Source organism: Eptesicus fuscus, chromosome 15 (assembly GCF_027574615.1).
Source record: "Eptesicus fuscus isolate TK198812 chromosome 15, DD_ASM_mEF_20220401, whole genome shotgun sequence".
Classification (NCBI taxonomy): Eukaryota; Metazoa; Chordata; class Mammalia; order Chiroptera; family Vespertilionidae; genus Eptesicus; species Eptesicus fuscus.
Window position 1 is genome coordinate 51,820,612 of NC_072487.1, and position 24,981 is coordinate 51,845,592.

Genomic DNA, 24,981 nt, shown 5'->3' on the forward strand with positions numbered 1-24,981 from the left:
CCATGGAACCTCCCAGAAGAACCCTTTATATAGTAACTAAAGAGTTCAGAACTGGCGCAGTAAGCTGCCAGCAAACGTCTCACAGCAAACACTCATTGATCAAGAGAATACGCACATACACAATTAGCATCCATTCTAATTGCTCCTCACCCCCCCACACAAAACAAATCCATAGGCAAGTGCCCAGTGACCATTTGGTTTCTCTCAGTGTGGGGCTGCCTGCCTTTATCAAGCACTTTCCCATTTTCATAGGGTCTTTTGTGAGAACTGCATCCTCTGGGGAGAAATGAAGAGGGCAGTCCAATGAGTAATAATACTACTTCAGGTACTAACCAAGCATGTTAACTCTTGGCATAGTGTGTACTTCTATGGCAGGATAAAATCTATAATAGAGGAATGAGGCCTAAGGGAATGGTTTATGAATAAATGACTCCTGGGATGCAGATCCCTAATTTTATCATTCCTATTGAATTTTGCCATTATTTAGTGAGATAAATTTGCCAAAACCCACTGAATGCCAGCCCACCATGGTATTAATAACACTCATTTTATTAATGAAAATGACTGCCAACCTAACTCTTCTCTTACCAGAAACATTTAGTTGAGGGAACTGAGAATTAAAAAGATTATCATATACGAAGGATTTCTATCCTGACTTCTACTCATAACTGCCATATTATATTACCTCTCATCTGGGCTGGGGGATTAGATTTGGTACAATTAAATATGATATATCAATAAATTACTTTTGTCACTTAGTTATTAATATGAATACATATTGAATATAGAAAATTAACAGCAAGCATTAAAAATACACTTAGTTCAACAAAAGTTAAAAAGGATGTACAATTCTGTTAATAGTGATTTTTTTTAACTTATCAAGACAAGTTACGTAATGACTACCTATTTAATAGGGAAATTCTTAGAGGGGCTTTATGCAATTTTCTATGTCCATGGTTCAGACAGGGGCATCTGGATCAAACAAGATTGTGGCTACAATTTCCAAATATTAATAAATGATAGGAAGTTACTAGAATAATTTGTTGAATAATTTGAGTTACAACTAATACCATTTGGCAAGCATTTTTATAATCTATAGGATTATTATTTTAATTTTACTCATATGTTAATTTATATTACTAATAAATGTTTAACTTTTTAAAGTATCATACTTGACTATATGTTACAGTTACTTTATGCTTGTTTTTTTTTAAACACTAAGGAAATTTATAAAATTTCCACTTTTAAGCCCACATATTTCAAAAGTTTATCTTAGAGTACAGTTTTTCTAGTACAATGTGATTGTTATAAATTAATAAAATAACTATTAAAAAACTCATGTGTTTTCAAGTTAAGAAACATTTATAAATAACTCAGGGACCAAAGCAGAAATAACAGTGGAAATTAGAACTAAATGATAATAGAAGTACCACATGTCTCAAAACTTGTAAGGTTATATGTAAGTAAAATAGTACGTCATAGGAAAATTATAGTCTTTAATAAACTGGAAAGGAAGACAGGGAAAATTAATGAGCTAAGTATCCATCTCAAGAAAAAGAATAGTTATCTGCAAATAATAGCAAAGTAAATCTGAAGAAAGGAGAAGGAAGGAAATTCAGTAACAAAATAGAATTAGTAAAATTTTATTTTTATTTTATTTTTGAGAGAGAGAAAAACATCATTTTGTTCCACTTATTTATGCATTCATTGGTTGATTTTTATATGTGTCCTGACCAGGGATTGAACCCGAAACCTTGGCGTATCCGGACGACGCTCTAACCAACTGAGCTACCCAGCCAGGGTGAATTAGTGAAATTTTAAAATTCCATAGCAATACCCAATTGAAGAAAGATGTGTCTTTGAAAAGATAAATACAATTGAAAAACACTCATTGATCAAGAGAATGCCTAAATATACAATATTAAGAATGATAGAGTGTCAGCTCAGTGGATAGAGTGTCGGCCTTCAGACTGAAGGGTCCCGGGTTCGATTCCAGTCAAGGGCACATGCCCAGGTTGCGGGCTTGATCCCCAGTAGGGGGCGTGCAAGAGGCAGCCAATCAATGATTTTCTCTCATCATTGATGTTTCTATCTTTCCCTCTCCCTTCTTCTCTGAATTCAATAAAAATATATTAAAAAAAAAAAAGAATGAAAGGTGGAGGGGCATGACTTCAGATGCAAAAGGTAGAGTTTGTAGTTTTCCAGAAGTAGCAAAGTAGATGGTTTGGACCAACCCTCTGAGAATAATTTTAAAGCCTAGAGAAAACATAAATATTTAATGTAAGATATAAAAACCTTATTTGGAAGGCCCGAGACAATGAGGAAATTGCAGGGCCAAGCGCTGCAAAAGGAGGGAAGCCAGAGATGTGAGCTCACCATTTTAGCCAAATAAATCTAGCAATATGGTAGAAATGAAAAGTTGGTTTGACATTAGAAAATAAATTAATGTAAATCACTACATTAACATCTTAAAGGAAAAATATAACGAGAGAATTTCAATTAATATTGGAAATTTTCATACAGTTTAACATATTTTAATGAAAAAGAAACTTAGCAAATTTGTTGTAGAACTTCCTTAATCTAAATAATAGGAATTTGGTAGCTTCAATGACAAAAAATTCTACAGAATACATTGTATTTAATGATGAAATGGGGAATACATTCTTGAAGATCAAAAGGAATAAGACAAGAGTGGCTGCTATATTAACATTTCTATTCAACATTGTACTGAAAGTCCTAGCCAGTGCCGCAAGGGAAAAAAGGTAATAAAAAAGAAAAGAACAATTGTTTGTAGATGATATTATCAACAAAGAAAAACTAAAATACCTACAGGTAAAGTATTAAAATAGCAATATTGATAGATAGATATTTTAATAATCAGTTGCATTTTTGTACACCAGCAACAAACAAAGCACAATTTTAAAAAGAACATTTTAAAAAGCATTAAAAAAAGTCAAGTACCCAGGAATAAATGTAACAAAAGACTGGCATAGCCCATATGGAGAATATCCATGGTAAAGGGAGATATATCATGTTCATAGATTGGAAGACAACATATTGTAAATGTCAATTCTGTGCAAACTTTGTGATAGAGGTATAAATAATCCCAATTAAAACCATCTGGATTTGTGTGTGTGTGTGTGTGCATAACTTAAATTGATTCTAAATGTATAAGGGTATTCAAAGTCCAAGAATTACTAAGATACTCTTGCTAAGAAAATCTTGAATATGTGGAAAAGTATGCATATTACTAATGGAATGATACAATATTGTGTGATATAATTTTTACTGAATTAATTTTTAAAGTCAGTGCATCCCAATAAAAATACCAATAAGATGTCCTAGTAGGACCTGACATACTATCTAAAATTCACTTGGAAGAGAAAGCATAATATTAGCCCCTGAAAAATGTTTATAAAGCAGTGAGGGTATCTTATCTTGCCACATATCAAATATACTTTTAGAAATTAAAATAGGCCAAAACCGGTTTGGCTCAGTGGATAGAGCATCGGCCTGCAGACTCAAGGGTCCCAGGTTCGATTCCGGTCAAGGGCATGTACCTTGGTTGCGGGCACATCCCCAGTAGGGGGTGTGCAAGAGGCAGCTGATCGATGTTTCTCTCTCATCGATGTTTCTGACTCTCTATCCCTCTCTCTTCCTCTCTGTAAAAAATCAATAAAATGTATTTTTTTAAAAAAAGAAATTAAAATAGTGTGGTAATGTTGCATAGAATACAACATAGAGTACAAAATCAAAACTTACATATGATAATGATGGCATTTCAAACCAATGAGAAAAGCGTAGGCTTTGATATGGGGACAAAGTATATACACATTTGTTTTGTTAATCCTCACCTCAGGATATTTTTCCATTGATTTTTAGAGAGAGTGAAAGGGAGAGGGAGAGAAAGAAAGAAAGAAACATCAATGTGAGACAGACACATAGATTGGTTGCCTCCCACACAAGCCTGGACCAAAGTTACAACTCATGCCGTGTACAAAAATATATAATTGGATTAAAACAAAACAGTGTTTTATAGATCTCTTATTTACAATGATTAAGGTTAAGACTCTCAGAATTATTGATTCATTTACTTTTATGCAAGGAGAAAAGTCCATTCCATGACTCTTCTGACTAACAAAAAGAAATGGCTATTTATACACCATCTAAAATTATAGACATTAATTTGAATACTTCTTACCCATGATGATCAATTGGCACAAAAGTTCATCAGATAGAGTAAATATTTGAAGTCCACTTATCTCAAAAAAATGGTGTTTATGTAGATGCCCTTTGAAGGACAATTTTATGATTACTAAATATGGGGAAAGTTTGCATTTTTCCCTCTCCAACTTTATCTAAAAAGCTTTTTCTGAATACAAAAGTTTGACTATTTGATATTCTATCTTTTTTTTTTTTTTATTGATTTTTTACAGAGAGGAAGAGAGAGGAATAGAGAGTTAGAAACATCGATGAGAGAGAAACATCGATCAGCTGCCTCCTGCACACTCCCCACTGGGTATGTGCCCGCAACCAAGGTACATGCCCTTGACGGGAATCGAACCTGGGACCCTTCAGTCCGCAGGCCGACGCTCTATCCACTGAGCCAAACCGGTCAGGGCTGATATTCTATCTTATGCACTTTCAGCTTAAATGTACAAAATTCCACTTGTTATTGGAACTTTAAATTGGGAAGACCTGTAGTTTCAAAAGATTCAGGATTTCATTTGCTAGATCTGCATCTGAAAGAGCAGTGCCCACAGAAAACTAGACTTAACCAAAATCGATAAAAGACTGGATTTTCAGACATCAAAATGGGGCTTGTAAAAGGTTTATGAAAATATAACTTTGTAATAGGGAAGGGTTTTGAAAATAGAGACAATACTAAAAAAACAAGGAAAAGATAGACTATATATGTCTAACTGATAGGATATATACTTTTCAGTGCATTTTAATACTGATAAATACATAATTTTATTGTATAAGATTTTTCCTCTAAGTTGCCTCATCTATGCATGTTTTTCTGCAACCAGCTTTTCTCATTTAAAAATATGTTTTGGAGTTCTTTCATATCATAACCATATAAAACTATCTCTTTCTTTTAAAAATCAGTCATCCTTTCATATACATTTAGGTTTCTTTTTTTTTTTTTTTTTTTTTTTTTTTTGGTTTTATTTTTATTTTATTTTTTTTTTTTTTTATTTTATTTTTTTTTTATTGCATACCATTTATTTATTTATTTATTTTTTTGTTTTTCCTATTTCAATTTCTTTATTGATTAAGGTGTCACTATTTGTCCTCATCCCCCCATTCCCATCCCACCCCTCTCCCCACGCATGCCCCAATCCCCTGTTGAACTTAACCGTTGGATAGGCTTATATGCATGCATACAGGTCCTTTGGTTGAACTCTCCCCCTCCCCCCACCCTCCCCCTACCCTCCCCTATCCTCCCTCTGAGGCCCGATAGTCCGATCGATGCCTCCTTGCTTCTGGTTCTGTTCTTGTTCCTCAGTCTATGTTGTTCATCATTTCCTCTAGATGAACGAGATCATATGTCACTAGATATATACTAATAAGAACTGAATGTGAGACGAGCAATAATATTTATGCTAACAGGCAAATGAATCAATCTGTAGCGAGCTTCCCCCTGGACCAACAGTTCTTTTGAGACCCAATTTCGATGTCCAGTAGTTCCTTATGTGTACATGTCAGCACTGACCCCTCAGCTCTGGATGGTGGACAAATGGTGGTAACGGAGGTCCGACTCCCTCTGGTTTGGTCTCGGCCGAACCCAGGGGCACGGCGTCACCTAGACTAAGGGGCACGTGGCCTCACCCATACCCAAGGGGCGCGTGGTCTCACCCGGGCCTGGGACCCAGCCTCACCCGGATGGATCCAGGGGCGCACGGCCTCACCCGGACCCAGGATCTGGCTTCACCCGTACCCAGGGACGCTTGGCCTCTCCCAGATCCAGGGGCACGTGGCCTCACCCGGGCTTAGTTGCACAAGGCCTCACCTGGATCCAGGGACACATGGTCTTTCCCGGACCCAGGGACGCTTGGCCTCTCCCAGACCCAGGGCCACTTGGGCTCACCCGGGCCTAGGTGCACGAGGCCTCACCCAGATCCAGGGACACATGGTCTCACCCGGACCCAGGGACGCTTGGCCTCTCCCAGACCCAGGGCCACTTGGGCTCACCCGGGCCTAGGTGCACGAGGCCTCATCCGGATCCAGGGACGCATTGTCTCACCCGGACCCAGGGACGCTTGGCCTCTCCCAGACCCAGGGCCACTTGGGCTCACCCGGGCCTAGGTGCACGAGGCCTCACCCGGATCCAGGGACACATGGTCTCACCCGGACCCAGGGACGCTTGGCCTCTCCCACCCAGGGCCACTTGGGCTCACCCGGGCCTAGGTGCACGAGGCCTCATCCGGATCCAGGGACACATGGTCACCCGGACCCAGGGACGCTTGGCCTCTCCCAGACCCAGGGCCACTTGGGCTCACCCGGGCCTAGGTGCATGAGGCCTCACCCGGATCCAGGGACACATGGTCTCACCCAGACCCAGGAACGTTTGGCCACTCCCCGACCCAGGGCCGCTTGGGCTCACCCGGGCCTAGGTGCACGAGGCCTCATTTAGGTTTCTTTCAATTTCTCCTTACAATGAAGCATGTATTTCTTGTATTTATGAATGATTATGTCTCTAGATTAAATACCCAGGAAAAAAATTGCTGAGTCAAAAGGTATGCACATTTAAAACTTTGATAGATACCGGTACTCCCTAAACATAAACTATACCAGTTTGTATTCCACCATAATGTATGAGAGGACCATTTCCTACTAGTGCCAATAGTGGATATCATCAATATTTTAAGTATTTCCTACTAACATGGGCAAAAAGAAGTTACTTATAGTTTGCATAATTATAAATAAATATAAATAACCAGAGAATACTAGAAAACTAAACAAAAGAAATGTGTCACTTGCTTTCAGGTCAGTGCTGACAGTTGCTTGTGAACAGACTGAAGTTCTACTTTTTGACCCTATATCATCAAAGCACATAAAAACACTTTCTGAAGCCCATGAAGACTGCGTAAATAATATCAGGTTAGTATTATAATAAAAAAGTGAACTTTATTATTGTGACCCAAAATATTCTGTTTTGGAAATTCGTGGAAATGTGTAATGCTTTGTACAGCAGTGCTAGAGATACAGTACACATTTGTGAATTGTGAATTTCACCCCTTGTGAAATTGATCCCTTTAATTATAAAACTTATTGTTAACTATTTTGGATTGGAATCTTTCTGAAATACATTTTTCACTTCCACATGATTTTCTTTTTCTCTTCATATATTAGGATCATCATTATGAACCTCATCTAGTAATGATAATAGTCTTGTATTGCCTTTAGGCTTTGGCAGTCCTGTTACTTAGCTTGTTTCACCACCAGCTCCCAAATTCAAACTATTGAGGGGAAAAAGCACATATGCACAGAGAACTTCTTTATAGCATTGTTGGAAGCTTCTTAAATTCTCAGTAATGTGGGAAATAGATAACAGTTGAACAGCTTGGTGGATTAATATGCAGTCATTAAAATGATGGTCCCAAAGACTACATATCAACATATATAAATGCTTGGGATAATATAGATTAAAATCATGATGTAAACTACAAATGTGACATGATGCATAAAAAAAAAGATTAGAAGGAAATATTTAAAAATGCTAACAGTGGATGAGTTAGAATGGATTATGAGTAATTTTATAAACTTTATGTAGAGATTATATTATTTTTTAAATGATTACTTTTAATTAAAAAAAAACTGTGGAAATTACTTCTAGTCAAGATGAACTACTGAGTTTTAATGTAACACCTATGCTGTAAACACATCTTAGAACAAAAGATTAAGTAGCACAAAAGATATACCCAGGCTGTGAAACAATAAACATCTTTGTGGGCCAGAAATTGAACACAGACACAAAATTGCTAGAAGTGTTTAAACCACAAGCCCACTGGGTTTTTCTGGCATTGACATGCAGTTGTTTTGCTCCTGTCAGGAATCAAAAGTGCTAGAAGTGCTTCATGTGAGACGGAAACCAGAACCACTACATGAAGCCAGGGGTTTTGTTGGAATGTATATCCCATTTGTGAAAGGCTGAAAAAAGGAAAAAGCTATTAACTACTGGGGCTATAGTTTTAGTTGATAAAGATACAGACTCATGACCAGGAATTGATGAAGCCATTACTGAGTCAGTGATTGAATATATGTGATAGCTCCAATATCATCATGAAACTGTAGGCCTTAATATTATTATAAGTTCTATTTGTCAATTAGGGTTCCAGTAATCCAAGTGGGGCCAACTAAAAACCATTAAATAGGTAGAGAGAGAGAAAAAAACAAAAACCTTTTACTACTAAAAATGTGCCTACAACCCAAATCGCAAAATTCATGAAGACATCTAATATTAATATCATAACAAAATTAGCGACTAACACAGGCATTTTCTCTGGATGAAATTAATTTATGGAGTAGTCCAACAAAGACTTTATTTTAAAAAATAAATTATTTTATTTATTTTTATTTTTTTTGACTAGGTAATACATGCACGTGGTACAAAATTCAAAGGTACAAAAGGGTAAACAGTGAAAAGTAAGTCTATCTCCCACCTCTGTCCCCTAGCCACCCAGTTCCCCTCCCCAGAGGCAACCACTATTACCAATTTATTGCTATCTTTTCTGAGATAGTTTGTCCATATACAAGCATATACACACACATACATACATATACTTCTTTATAAATGGTAGCATTCTATACATACTATTATGTACTTTGGCTTTTTCACTTCAAAACATATTTAGAAATCATTCCATATTAATATCCATGGGGTGATATTATTCTTTTTAACGGCTGCATAGTATTCCATTGATTAGAAGAAACTTTAAAGCATTTTTAGGATGCTCAAAGAAATAAGTTAAGGGGTACTTTCTATTTTAAGGGAGCTCAAAATTTATGAAACAGAATAAATGAAACAAAAACAGGTTAATGTGGAAATGAACCAATTAGAATTCTTTATACTTGGTATATAAAAACTCAGTAAATGGGATAAATTTACCCTTTACAATGTAAAATTAAAGTTTACACCATTGGTGATAGAATTAATGGGTTGGAAAATAGTACTAAAAATTTCATCCAGAACACAGAAAAAAGATACAAATATGAAAGAATTAGTTAAAAGATATAGAGGATTAGTTGAAAGACTCCAATGAATGTATAAGAATTACAAAAAAAAAAAAAGAAGATGCAGAGATTGGTGGAGAACTAATTTTTGAAGACAGAGGGGCCCAGAGACAAATAATTCTTAGCATTGAAGAGGGACCTGAGTCCTTCCATCAAGAGTAAAATCTAGAAATGTCAAGTAGGTTAAAGAAAAAAAAATCTGTATCTAGATAGGTTGTGGTGAAACTAGAATATCAAAGATAAAGAGAGCATCATAAAAGTCACCGAAGTTAGAAGCCAGATAACCTACAGAGGTATGATAAGCTAACAGAAGGTTTCTTATCAGCAACAATTGACGCTAGGAAGAAATGGAATAATATCTTAAAAAATACTAAGGCAATACCATGTCATATCCAGGTAAACTATTATTTTAGAGCAGTGGTTCTCAACCTTTCTAATGCTGCGACCCTTTAATACAGTTCCTCATGTTGTGGTGACCCCCAACCATAAAATTATTTTCGTTGCTACTTCATAACTGTAATTTTGCTACTGTTATGAATGGTAATGTAAATATCTGTGTTTTCTGATGGTCTTAGGCTCTACAGTAAATATCTGTGTTTTCTGATGGTCTTAGGCTCTGATGCACGGATTTGTACACTAGTGGGGTCCCTTGGCCTGGCCTGTGCCCTCTCGCAATCCATGACCCCTCGGGAGATGTCAGACACCTGGTACACGGATTCCGCTAGCAGGGTCGCCAAAGACCATCAGAAAACACAGATATTTACATTACGATTCATTAACAGCAAAATTACAGTTATGAAGTAGCAACGAAAATAATTTTATGGTTGGGGGTCACCACAACATGAGGAACTGTATTAAAGGGTCGTGGCATTAGAAAGGTTGAGAACCACTGTTTTAGAGTGAAGAATTTTAATTAGGTGAAATGATAAATGTTATTAATTATTAATAGCAGAAAGATAATTAGGGGTTTTTTAGAGGGTGCATTTAAAACAAAATTAAAGTTCTAGATTAGCACTATCCAATAAAATTGTAATTCTGGTCCCATAAGTAATTTTCTAGTTGCATTAAAAAAGAGATCTTTAAAGTTCAATTTTAATAATACATTTTAGATAACCCAGTATGTCTAAACTATTATTTCAGCATGTAATCAGTATAAAATGTATTGAGATATTTTACATATATTTTTTCATGCAAAATCCAGGGCATATTGTTTATTTAGGGTACATCATTTCAGACTGGCTCCATATCAAGGACTCAAAAGCCACATGTGGCTAATGGCTACCAAATTGAACAATGTAGTTCTAAAGAGTAACAAAAAATAGATTGTACCCATTTTTTGGATACATATAGGAGGGGTTTTGTTCAGTGGGAAGATATAATATAATAAGGTATCTGTCATGTTCAGGAGGAGATAAAAAATAAAGTAATATATATGATAAAAAACTAAAAGTAACTAAAGTAATAGAAGTACAGTGTATAGTTTCCAAACCAGCAGAAGAGGGGAAAAGAGAATATTGAAGACAGAAAAGCTTAAAAAAGTGATAATAATAATAATAAAAAATAATGATAAAGCAAAGGAAAGATAATTAGAAAAAAGAAGTAGAAATAGTTCCAAATATATGTGTAGTTCACAATGGGTATAAATGGATTGATCTTTATTAAAAGGCACAGAGACAGCAATTTGAATGAAAAACAAAACCATTTATATATTCTCTGTAGAGATACCAAAAATAAGACTGCCCAGAAATGGAAAAAGAAAACTGATGTAGGTTATTATTGGACAGATGGAAGACCAAAGTCTTTAATAAAGATAAAATGCAACAGTACATATTAAGAAAAGGAAAAATCCACCAGTAAGATATATATAATCATGAACTTGTATGCAACTTGAAGTATAAAAACCAAAATGGAGTGATAAGGAATTATAAATCTACTAGAGGTCCAGTGAACGGATTCGTGCACTTGTGGGGTCCCTCAGCCTGGCTTGCGGGGATTGGGCTGAAACCAGCTCTCCAACATCCCCCGAGGGGTCCCAGATTGCGAAAGGGCGGTTCTCAGGTGACACACACCAGAATTGGGCTCCCTCCTCTCTGGTTTCGGGTGTGTCTCTTAAGAACCGCAGTTGCCAAGTCACTGCAGCTTGGCAGCTTCTGTGTTGGGCGTCTGCCTCCTGGTGGTCAGTGCGGGTGATAGCTACTGGCTGGTCGGCCGGTCGCTTAGGCTTTTATATATATAGATAGTCGTAGTGAGATGTTTTACTACTAGAGGCCTGATTTGTACACTAGTGGGGTCCCTTGGCCTGGCCTGTGCCCTCTCGCAATCCATGACCCCTCGGGAGATGTCAGACACCTGGTACACGGATTCAGCCTGCAAGGATCAGGTTGAATCCGTGCAGTGCACCAGGCCCTGCTGAGGGACCCCACCAGTGCGTTAATCTGTGCACCGGTCCTCTAGTATGCATATAAGATTTTTGGTTAATCTCTTGCCACCCTCCCCTCACCCCCTGTCCCTCTGAGATTCATCAGTCTGTTCCATGTTTCCATGCCTGTGCACTGAGCGTCTGCCCCCTAGTGGTCAGTGTGCATCATAGCTAATGGTCAAATGGTCTAATGGTCGCTTAGGCTTTTATATATATAGATAGTTGCATCCAAAACTAGTAAATCAAGCAGATAAGAAATGAGGCTATAAAAGATAAACTAGAAATGCTGGATAAAATTTTAACTTTTGCCTGGCTGGCATGGCTCAGTGTTTGAGCATCAACCTGTGAACCATAAGGTCATGGTTCGATTCCAGGTCAGGGTCATGCCCGGGTTGCAGGCTCGATCCCCAGTGTGGAGGAGGGTGTGCAGTAGGCAGCTGAGCAATGATTCTCTCTCATTATTGATGTTTCTCTCTCTCCTTCCCCTTTCCTCTCTGAAATCAATAATAAATATATTTAAAATTTTTTAAATATATATATTTAATTCTCATCTGAGGATTTTTTTATTGATTTTTTAGAGAGAGAGGAAGGGGAAGAGAAAGAGAAAGAGAAACATTGTTGTGAGAGAGAAGCATGGATCTGTTGCCTCCCACACTCGCCCGACTAAGAATTGAACTCACAACCTAAGTATGTGCCCTGATCAGGAATTGTACCTGCAATCTTTTGGTGTACGAGATGATGTTCCAACCAACTGAGCCATTGGGCCAGAGCTAAATATATATATATATATATTTATTTAGCTCTGGCCCAATTATATATATATATATATATATATATATATATATATATATATATAATTTTTTATATATTATATATATATTATATATATATAATTTTTAAAAATATATTTTATTGATTTTTTACAGAGAGGAAGGGAGAGGGATAGAGAGTTAGAAATATCGATCAGCCGCCTCCTGCACACCCCCCACTGGGGATGTGCCCACAACCAAGGTACATGCCCTTGACCGGAATCGAACCCGGGACCCTTCAGTCCGCAGGCCGACGCTCTATCCACTGAGCCACACCGGTCAGGGCAAAATATATATATTTTTAATGTACTATTGAGCTGATATGAAAGAAAGGAATCATAGGGCCAAAAATGAAGTTGAAGTAGGAATACGAGGAAGTAAACAGGTATTCAAGCTGTCTTTTACCATGGAGGCATTGGCCAAATGCTGGTGACTTTGAGCTTCTGTTTTAACATTTGAGGAGTACATAGGTCAGGAGAATAATTCTGTCGTCATTTGAGGCTGAGGAGTCTAATAGAAAACTCTGCAGAAGGGTGGGACTTAAAAGAGTTATACTTTTAGCAAAAATAGTGATCTAGAAATAAATCACCTTGTTCATCTAAACTGTGGCATTGGGTAGCGGGGTGTCAGAAAATCTGAATTTCTAACCACAAGCCAGCCTTCATGCATGTGTGGGGACTAAATTCACACACCATGTGGACCAAAAAATAAATGAAAATCTTCTCTGGAGGAGAGAACTCAATATCATAAAGAAGTCATTTCTTCCCAAATTAATCTATAAATTTAGTGCAGTTTTAATCAAAATATCAAGTTTTTATAACTTTATTTTAAAATTCATATTGAACAGCAAAGGCCAAGAATACCTGAGACTGTTTTGAAGAAGACTAAGATGGTAGGAGTACTCACCTCTCCAGATATCAAACATCGCTTTAGGACAGGGATAGATTAAGTGACTAATGGGATGAAATAGAGCTTCCAGGAATTTAACATATGACAGCAGGGGCATTATATGTAAATCACTGTGGGGTTGGGAGGATGGAAAAAGGAGAACTGGTTATACATATGAAAAAATAAAGTTAAATTAAATTTTTATCTCATACTGTAACTAAAAGTAACTGCCAGTTAGGTTAAATACCTAATTATGAAAGCAAGCCTTTAAAGCTTTAGAAGAAATATAGAGTATATTTATACTCTAACTATAAGAAAGGATTTTTTTAAATACATAAAATGCATAAACCATTAAGGATTAAAAGTTCAACTGCATTAAAATTTAAAACTTTCTTATAACCAAAGACATAAGAATGTGAGAAGATAAGCTATAGGCTAGTGGGAGAAAATGTTTTTAATGCAAATAACTAAAAAATGGATAAGTACTCAGAATATGTAAGACAATTAATTATTCTGGAACAAAATGACAGAGAATCACATAAGAGAAACTAAAATAAGCAATAAATAAGGAAAGATTTTCAAGCTTACTAGTTACCATGGAAATGCAAATAAAAATAGCAATGAAGAAACACCAAAGATGTTGAGAAATAGAAACTCTTAGATATTATTGATGGAGTATAAATTGGTAAAATTATTTTGAAGAGCAATTTTGCAACATCCGGTAAAATTGAAGATAAATTAAAAAAAAATTACAGCACATGTGAGCAAGGAGGTATGTTAAGAAGGTTCATCATAACATTATTAGTATTAGAAATTGGAAATAAATCTGCAAGAGGAAGGTAAACTCTGGTATACTTATACAATGGAATACTATACATCAGTTAAAACTAAAAGAATCAGCATGTGAGATACATTTCAGAAATTTGAGGTTGAACCAGAAAAGCAAACTGTAGAATGAGCTGTATGTAGTGTGATACCATTTATATAGTTTGAAAATATACAGACACAAGCTTGATGAGGGCATGTATTTCTTTGTTTGTTCTCTGCTTTATCCCCAGCACCTAGAACTATGCCTAGCACATAGTGGGTGCTCATTAAGTATTTAAAGAATAGAGTGCAAAACAATATTATCAATTGTTTATAGCTCCATACTTATGAATTCATGGTATTAAAAAATTGTGTGGGGAGCAACAAACAACAAATTTTGGATAGTGGTTCCCTCTGGAGAGGGAGGGAGGGGAATGGGTTTGGGGTGGGATATACAGGGTACTTCAACTGTGTTTGTCATGTTTTTAAAAATCTGAATGATACAAAATGTTAAAATTTGATAAAGCTGGGTGGTGAGTATCACAGGTGTTTGTTATATTCTTCATAATTTTCTCTATATTTCACAATTTAAAATTTTATTACCTCAAAAAGAAAAGACGCATATCAAGTTGTTTGCTCCTATTCAAAATGGCTCTGACTAATCTGCTACTAGAATGTGTGTTCCCTATTAATGTAAGCTCTCATTTGCTGCTATCAGTGTGCCTGCCCTAGTATCCCACACCTACAAATTTGAATTTGCTTCTTATCTTGTTGGTTAGAAAAAAAACAGATTTTGAAGCTTTTTTAGAAGTAATATAACTTTACAGTTTTGAGTAAGAATTTGAGGAGTCATTGGCATGAGCTTAAGTGTGTGTATCTAATAATACTAACTTCCATTTTTTGAGTGCTTACCATGTGCCAAACCTTTTGTGAAGTACTTTTCATACATAATATGTTTAATTCTCATGGTATCCTGATGTGAGACAGATATTGTACCCATTTTAAGGGATGAAGAAACTGCAACCCCAGATAAAGAGCCTTGCCCAAGGTATATAATGTATATAATAAGTGGTAAAGCTGGAATTCATATTCAGTTCCATTAGACCATCTCACTACTGTTCAGAGATGAGGGCATGCACTTCCTGGTTCTTAAGTGGTCATTTTGCACATACTTAGTAATGTCTTCTAGTTTATTTTGTAGTTTTGAGATTTGCTTATCTTATAAATAAAAATGTGGATAATTGTGGAGAGCATTTTCTTCATATTTAGGGAAAGTATGTAATTTAAATTCTTAAGCCCCTTTATAGGCTTTCTTGTAATTCATGAGGACTCTGGATGTAGATTTAAAAATCCATTTAATAACTAAGTTCCCTCAATTATGTGGTTACAGGGGTAACTGAGGATATCATAAGAATATTTACTTCATGATATGACAGTTAAAAAACTAGTACCCATTTAAATATCCCAGAATCTACTTTTCTTTCCCACTGTCTTTGTTGGTCTTTCCTGATTGTTATATTTCAAACAATATACTATAAATCAGTGCTTATCCCTGGGAACATGAAATTTCTTAACTTTCAAAGGATGTAGAATTTCACAAAACCCTGAGAGTGATGTTACAGAATTGATTACATATAAAATCATTGGAAAATGAGGATTTGATCAAGTTAGACTTGTTACCAATTAGAGAAAAGAAAATAACAGAAATGATGACATGATAGGTACTTTGAAAAATTATGTATCTCACATGACTAAGGAAAGCCCTTGGGAAAAGTGATAAAGTCCTTGAATATTATACAGAAAATTAGGCTCTTTATGGTTATAGTACAAAACTCAATATGAAGTAAAGATGCAATATTCTGATGTCATAATTTCATTGTAAAGATTATGTAAAAAATTTAATTTATTCTTGTTCTAAGAATTTGCACATAGTTAAATAAATGTAAGAAAGGATTTTCATGATTTTTAGTTCTTTTTAGATAACTACTCAACACTTTCTTTTCCTTTTACAATGAAATGTTGGTTCCTGTTTAAGAAAACTTAATTTCAATTGCTGTCATTTTTTACCAGTTATCTTCTGATAATGAAGACCTCAATTTATCTATATCTCAATTTATCAAGAGTTATAGTCATATGTTGGGGTTTGATGGGGACATACAGAGAAGTTCTATAATTCAGAAACTCATAGATTTCAGTGTGTGTGTGTGTGAAGGAGTGTCTCCTGTTTTATTAGGGACTTTGGAGTTAAAAACATTACAACTATTAACTAATTAGGCTAGACTGAGTTTTCATTTGAGAGGATTGGACCAGAACTCCAAGAACTTGTTTAAAACTTTACATTCACTGCATTTGCTTACTTTGGGGTAAGAACTATAGATAATTTAACCAGTCTCTTAGCCTAAATTCTTATTTTTCTATAATTTTCTTTACCTATGATTCTCTAATACCAAAATTTTAAAAAAATTGATTTTAGAGAGAGTGGAAGGTGGGGGGAGGAGAAAAAGAGAAACATTGATTTAATGTTCCACTTACTTATGCATTCATTGGTTGATTCCTGACCAGGGATTAAAACCCGCAACCATTTTGGGGACGACGCTCTAACCATCTGTTGTTAATCCTCACCGAGGATATTTTTTGAGAGGATATTCATTGATTTTTAGACAGAGTGAAAGGGATGGGGAGAGACAGAGAGAGAGAAATATTGATGTGAAGGCGACATTGAGTGGTTGCCTCCTGCACACTCCCAGACTGGGATTGCAGATGGAGCCTGCAACTGAGGTGCGTTGTACCCATGACTGGAATTAAAACCAGGACCCTTCAGTTGGCAGGTCAATGATCTAACCACAGAGCAACCTGCTAGGGCTCTAATACCAAAATTTTTAACAGGTAATACTTTGAGGTAAAAAAATGAGAAAACTAAAGTCAAAGTATTGAAGTTTTCATTAAGGTAGATTTATTCAATTCAAAATTATTAGCTTTTTTTAAAGATTATATTCATTCTTGGTTTTAAAATATACTTTCATGTAACAATAATTTTTTCAATAACCTTATTGACAAAAAATTAAAATCTGAACACTCACTTTATTTTTTATGAAAATCCAAGAGTTTTGGAACCTAGCCACTTCAGAGATCTTTCTGAAATTCTTATTTAATTTTGTCACTTTCTTGCCTTAAATCCTTTAGGGTAGACTACTGTGGCCCACAGCAATATAATCCCACTGGGGGTTTTCAATCCATATGTGCATTATTTTCTCTAGATTAAATAAAATACCTTTTTTATATATTTTCCCTAAATTTTCAAATGTATAAAGATACTCTTATGATGATGATCAACTTATTTTAAAAGTTTGACTGACTTTCAGTAGCCTTTTGTCATTATGTTTTTTATAATTATATAATTCCTATCATGTGTGGAACACATTAAAATGCTTCATCAGTAAAGATAAAACTATAAGGGGAAAATTTTATTTGATAATATAATAATTAAAATTTTGATACAGTAAGAAAACATATAAACATATATATTTATCTTTCAATGTGGTTTATATGTTTTCTTACTATATTTAACACACTGTATTTGAAAAATTAAGATATATAATTGTTACTATAAAGAGATTTTATCATTCAATAATAAAAATAATACTGAAAAAGGAAAATCAGTAAGGAACATGAATAGCAAATCACAAAAGATATAAAATCTTCTAATTAATATGAAAAAAGTTCATCTTTACTAAAAAAAAAGTTTTAACCTAAAACAAGATGATTTTTGCCCAGCTGGTGTGGTTCAATGGTTGAGCATTGATACCTATGAACCAGGAGGTCAGGGTTTGATTCCCGGTCAGGGGACATGCCCAGGTTGTGGGCTACATCCCCAGTGGGGGTGTGCAGGAGGCAGCTGTTCAATGATTCTCATTGTTGATGTTTTTCTCTCTCCCTCCCCCTTTCTCTCTGAAATCAATCTTTTTAAAAAGTTTTTTTTCAGCACTTAGCAGAATTTAAAAATATCTGTGTGGCAAGGGTTTGGAGAAATGGACTCTCCTCACTGCTGGTGGAACTACATATTGGTATGTTCTTTTGGGGATAATTTGACTATATGTATCAAAAGCCTTACATTTTTAAAAATCCCTTTTTACTTAGTAATACATTTTTCTGCAAATGTACTTAGAAAAATAACTAAGGATGTGGCTAATATTTGGCTGTTAGAAGATTTGTCATATGTGGTTTTTTAAAAATATATTTTTTTATTGATTTCAGAGAGGAAGGGAGAGGGGGGGAGAGAGAGAGAGAGAAACATCAATGATGAGAGAGAATCGTTGATTGGCTGCCTCGTGCATGCCCCACTCTGAGGATCAAGCCCACAACCTGGGCATGTGCCCTGACCGGGAATCAAACCATAATCTCCTGGTTCATAGGTCATCATTCAACCACTGAGCCTCGCTGGCTGGGCCATCATAGTATTTTATAGTAGTAAAATATTGCAAGCAATCTAAACATCCAACAATTGTATTTTAGTTTTAAAAAGAAAAGAGATTATGGTTTATTCATACAGTGAATGCTACTCAGCCATTAAGAATGATTTTGTCAATAAAACTTTAATGAGGTAGCAAAATATTTATGAGATATTAGGTTTGAAATACAGGAACAGATATTTTTGATGGTGGAATTTTTTTCTCCATTAAAAAATATTTTCAGTGGGCATGTATTTATAATTAAATAATTATTGGGAATCATTATAGAATAAATCCATGGTATATTCTCTACTTGTCTCTACTTTTTCATACACAGCACTCCTAAATGTCTCTCAGAGTACATCATCCTTACATGCTTCTGTAAGGAGTTCCTGCTCATCTTTTCAAGTCAGTTCAAATGACACCACCATGAAGTCTTTCCTAACCACTTCGTTTTCTCTGCTAATTCCACACAATTATCTTGTATAATTATTTACATGTATTTATAATGTCTTTTCCACCAGGAAATTAACTCCTATCTCATTCATTCATTTAGTAAATATTGGTGTTTATTATGTGCCTGGCACAAGCGTGTTAGGTACTGCAGATCTAACCATGAACCATGCCGACGGGTTCCCCCTCCCTTCAAGAAGATACCATGGCAGTACTGTCCCAATTTCTCCTTCAGGGACGTAAGCACAGGTGACCAAGGGTGCCTCAGCCAGTCTCTAAACTGACACGTACAACCCAAGGTACTTACTTAATATTGACCGAGCATAAATTACACAGGAGACAGACATGCAATGCACGAATCACTCACGGTTTATTTACCAGAGTCCTGGTGGTTTCCAGACCTTGGCAGGCCACCCGGGGATCCGCGCCGACAGACACACACACTGGACGTTGGACGTTGCAGCTGCGGCTCAGCGTCTTGTTTGAGGCCTCGGTTTCCGGCTCACTGTTTGGACTCACAGTCCATGGCAGAGCTTGGGCAGATTGCAGGAAGGGGGGTGGAGAGTGACCGTCTGTGGAGGAGCAGAGCAGCCTCTCTGATCTTCCTCCAGAGCTTCCTCTTTTTATGTGCCTAGATGGGCGTCTTCAGTGTGTCTTATCAGCGGGTCCCAGGAGCCTTGCATATCTGGTTTTACATATGGGGAACAGATCACTTTACTTTTTTTTTCTGCATACAGGCCACTCAGGGGTGTTTAATCAACCTGTTTACATTATATTTAATACTTCTTAACATCATATTTTAATATCACACTGTAATTCCACACTTTGATACTTATTCTGTATTATTCTTATCATTATTACTATAACAAATACATTGTAATATTAAGCTTTCTAATGGAAGTGTAGAATGCTTAGAAGATCCACAGATCTATCCCAGGCTGGATGGAGAGGGAAGGCTTCGTTGAGGGGATGATAGCTGAATAGTAACAAGAAAACAAATGTTAGCCAGGTGAAGGGGTAGGAGGAGGTAGTTTCAGGTAGCAGAACAGCCTAAACAAAGGCCTGAAATTTTAAAACCATGTTAAGTTTCAGGAAGGTCATTGTGGTGTTTGTGGATGTTGAGGTTGATTTCTGATAGAAAATAATTATATGTAATTTTATCTTGAAAGAAGCTCCGGAATTCATATCTTCCGCGAGAGTTTAGGAAGTTATATGAAAAAGCATATGTTAGCCTTGACTGGTTTGGCTCAGTGGATGGAGCATCGGCCTGCGGACTGAGGGGTCCCAGGTTCGATTCCGGTCAAGGGCATGTACCTTGGTTGCGGGCACATCCCCAGTGGGAGATGTGCAGGAGGCAGCTGATTGATGTTTCTCCCCCATTGATGTTTCTGACTCTCTATCCTTCTCCCTTTCTGTGAAAAATCAATAAAATATATTTTGGGGGAAAAAAAGCATATGTTAGAGAAAGCATCCCAATGTTGAATTAAGCAGAAATTCAAATGTGATTGGCATGTTTGTTATTTCTTAAGTATTTGTATAAAAATATTCTCACTAAGGATTAAAAAATTAGTGTGAAGTAATTAAAAGTTTGAATTAAATAGAGTATTTTAATTCTCTATCTTGTAATCTTGACTGGTCCTAATAAAATGTTGCTTGGTGAGCTTACTTAGAGAATGCCTTTGAATTAATAAATGAAAATTATGGCATTTTAATAGCAATTTTTGCATGTACATGTGTTCTAAAAAGAAAGAGATGTTACTTGTAGCAGAGTAAAAATTTCTCATAATTTTTAACCCTTTGCGTTTAACATGTCTTCCTTGGAAATTGTCTTCAAAATCTCTTCTGTCTCCTATTAAATTGTTTCTCAGCATTTGTGTTTCCTATATGGATTTTAAAGTTTTTTTTCCTCTTTACAACTGTATTCCAAACATCTATTCCTATTTTCATTTCCAAATAAAAGTCAGTATTGTAAAGCCAATGGATAAAATTGCAGTGTGGCCCTCATTAAATCAGTTCCTTTCTCTGTGATTATGTGAATTATATTTACTATTTGTTGTATATCAGAATCATTGGGCTTATACAGTGTATTTGTAGGCCTTTTTTGTTTGTTTTCTTGATTAGGTAATATGGTTTCTCAAGATTTCTTAAATAAGAGATTAAATAAACCAGTTTTTCTTTTCTGCTTTGTAGATTTCTTGATAATCGGCTGTTTGCTACCTGCTCTGATGACACTACGATAGCACTATGGGATCTGAGAAAATTGAACAACAAAGTATGCACTTTACATGGTCACACTAGCTGGGTGAAGAACATCGAATATGATACTAATACAAGACTCTTAGTAACATCAGGATTTGATGGAAATGTCATTATTTGGGACACTAACAGGTTTGTGAATAGGAGATCATGTTAGGATTTTTTTTAAGATGATAAACATTCAGTGTTCTGTCTCAGCTTTTATATCTTTAGGAGAAAGAAACTGGTTTTGTGGGGGGAAAAAACAAAAAATGATTCTATCTTTTGTTGCTTGTACTTAGTCATATGTTGCATCTAAAAAAAAAATTGGAGAAATTCTATGGAAACGAGTCCAAGTAGCATAATGATGAAAAAATGGTTTATAAGATAAGTTTCCTGAACTGAAGTGTTTTTCACTCTTTTGTCCTTCAATTCTATTTTTTCCCCACTTTTTTTTTTTTTTTAATCCTTACCTGCGGATATTTTTCCATTCATTTTTAGAGCAACTGGAAGAGAGAGGGAACGACAAAGAGAAAGAAACATCGATGTGAGAGAGACACATTCATTAGTTGCCTCCTGCACACGCCCTGACCAGGGTCCAGGTCAGGGAGGAGACTGCAACCGAGGTACATACCCTTGACCGGAATCGAACCTAGAACCCTTCAGTCTGCAGGCTGACACTCTATCCACTGGGCCAAACCAGCTAAGGCTGTCCTTCAATTCTAAATCTGTTTTTACTTGGCCATTTGTGCACTGTGTTTTCATCATTCAAAGAGTAGTTAGTATCTCAATTGGGGTGGTACTGATCCCTAGGAGAAAGTTTGGAAATAATGTGTGGTACAATTTTAGTTGTCACTATGGAAGAAAAGAGGACTTGTACTGGCATTTAGTCAGCCAGGGATAAGAGTTTCTAAACATCCTGTAGTACATGGGACAGTTTGCATAATGGACCAATTATATCACCTAAAATGTCAGTGATGCCTCTGTTTTGAAACACTAATAAAATGTCTCCTTACAGAGAAATTGATTATTTAAAGAGTTGAGATTTGAGAAATAATTAAACATATCTATTGCTAGCTATGGTGAAATAACAATATAGTAATACACCAGGATCATTTCTGAAATATTCTTTCAAAGGTCATATGTAAAAAGAAAAGGGATATTCTGAAAGATTTCTAGCTATGCATGTTGCTTGAGCAGGGGATAGAGCTACATAATGATTATCTTTATTATTTTTTAAGATTTTTTTTATTGATTTCAGAGAGGAAAGAGAGAGAGAGAGAGAGAGAGAGAGAGAGAGAGAGAGAGAGAAATGATCAGAGAGAATCATTGATTGGCTGCTTCCTGCATGCCCCCTATTGGGGATCGAGCCCACAATCCAGGCATGTGCCCTTGACCAGAATCGAACCCAGGACCCTTCAGTCCACAGGGCGACGCTCTATCCACTGAGCCAAACTGACTAGGGCCATACTGATTATCTTAAGACTAAGACAAACATACCTGTTAAAAAATTTTAAATTTAGAAATAAAATTTGAGTAAGAATATAAATGATAACTTCCAAATTAGTAGAAGGACAAAAGTTAATAAAATATGATCAATTCAATAGAGGTAGAAAAGATGGGGAAAATCATTTTAAAAAAACAGGTAGCCCTGGCCAGGTGGTTCAGTTGTTTGGATTGCTGACCTGTACACTAAAAGACTGCAGGTTGGATTCCTGACCAGAGCACATACCTAGGTTTCAGGTTTGATCTCTGATTAGGTCATGTTCGGGAGGCAACTGATGGATATTTCATCTCACATCAATGTTTCTCAATGCAATCTTATAATACCTATCATGGGTGGAACACATTAAAATGCCTTATCAGTAAAGGTAAAACTAAAAGGGGAAAAATTGATTTGACAATATAATTAAAATTTTGATACAGTAAGAAAACATAAACCACATTGAAAGATAGAAATATATGTGGAAAATATATTTAACATACTGTATTTGAAAAATTAAGCATAAAAATATGGTAGGCAGATAATATAGCCTATCTAATAAAGAGGGAATATGCTAATTGACTGCCCTGCCCTTAAAGATGGTGGCGCCCACAGCCACAAGATGGTGGCACCCAGTCCCCTCAGCTTCACCGGGGCATCAGGCACGCGGCAAGGCCGGGCCCACCCCCAGGCGGGCCCGGCTTTGCCGGGCGCCTGCCTCTGGAGTGCCCCAGTCCCCTCAGCCCCCCAGCTGCCCAGGGCCAGTCTGAGGCACAGGTAACCAGGGACAGCCGAGGCTTGCACAGCCGGCAGTGACAGCAGCAGAGGTGTGATGGTGGCGTTGCCTTCCCCTGATCACCAGGTCGCCTCCCGCCCCTGAGGGTTCCCAGACTGTGAGCGGGGGCAGGCTGGGCTGAGGGCCCTCCCCTCCAGTACATGAATTTTCATGCACTGGGCCTCTAGTGTGTGTGTGTGTGTGTGTGTGTGTGTGTGTGTGTGTGTGTGTGATCAATAATCACAATAAATGTATATGGACTAAACTAGTCAGTTAAAAAATAATGATAGATTGGATTATAAAATAAAACCCAACTATATGTTCTTTATAAGGGACATATCCAAACCAAACAGAACGCTTGGAAACCAGACAAGCACAGAAAATTATGGGAAAAAATAATGGGCAAATACAAATAAAAGAAAAACAGTTGTATCTACATTAATAGCAGACAAAATAGAGTTTAAGGCATAAGGCATTATTAATGATAAAAAGGTACTATATGAAAAGATTTATTTCACTAGAAATAAAAGACTTCTTATCCTGTATGCACCTAATAACATAGCCTCAAACTATAAAAAGCAAAACCAAACTGAATTACAAGAAAAAAGTCAGAATTCCCAACTTAGTGGAAAATAACACCATTCTTTCATTTACTAATAGATAAAATAGACCAAATATTAGTAAGAATTAAAGAATATTTCAATCTTATTAATAAGCTTGATCCATTAGGCATATTTTATAATTCTGCTCCCAACAAATGGTGAATACATCATCTGAAGCAAACTTAGAACATGTACAAAAATGAGCATGTCCTGAACTACAGAGTAAGTCTCAACCAATATCAAGGAACTGTTATTACAAAACCATTTCCCTGGCCTCAATATAGATTTATTTATTTATCCTTACCTGAGGATATTTTTTCCATTGCTTTTTATTTTGTTTTGTTTTTATTATTATTATTATTTTGTTGTTGTTAATTCTTACCTAAAGATATTTTCCATCAATTTTTAGAGAGTGAAAGGGAGGAGGGAGAGACAGAGAGAGAGAAACATCGATGTGAGAGAGACACACCAATTGGTTGCCTCCTGTCTGCACCCCAACCAGGACTGGGGATTGAACCTGCAACCAAGGCACACGCCCTTGACCAGAATTGAACTCGGATCCTTCAATCCGTGGGTCGATGCTGTATCCACTGAGCCAAACCAGCTAGAACTCAAATTGAATTTCAACCTGAACATAAGAGCTACACCTATACAATTCTTAGAAGAAAACATGGGAGTAAATCTTCATACAATACTAAAGCTGAGGTGATAAAAAAAAAAATTTGATAAAATGCCTCTAAAATTTTAAAAGTTTGTGCATCAAATGACACCATTAAGAAAGTGAAAAGAAAAACTACAGAATGGGAGAGAATATTTGTAAAT

At 36.2% G+C, this 24,981-nt stretch overlaps 1 protein-coding gene across 2 annotated transcripts in view; it reads left to right on the forward strand.

The window, feature by feature from the left end:
• DCAF10 (DDB1 and CUL4 associated factor 10) overlaps positions 1–24,981 on the forward strand; it is a 48,182-nt gene that overhangs the window by 6,213 nt on the left and 16,988 nt on the right. For both annotated transcript variants that reach the window (XM_054726742.1, XM_054726744.1), the window contains exons 2-3: positions 6,994–7,107; positions 21,255–21,452. In XM_054726742.1, the coding sequence (XP_054582717.1) occupies positions 6,994–7,107; positions 21,255–21,452 (312 nt within the window). The remainder of the gene's footprint in view (positions 1–6,993; positions 7,108–21,254; positions 21,453–24,981) is intronic.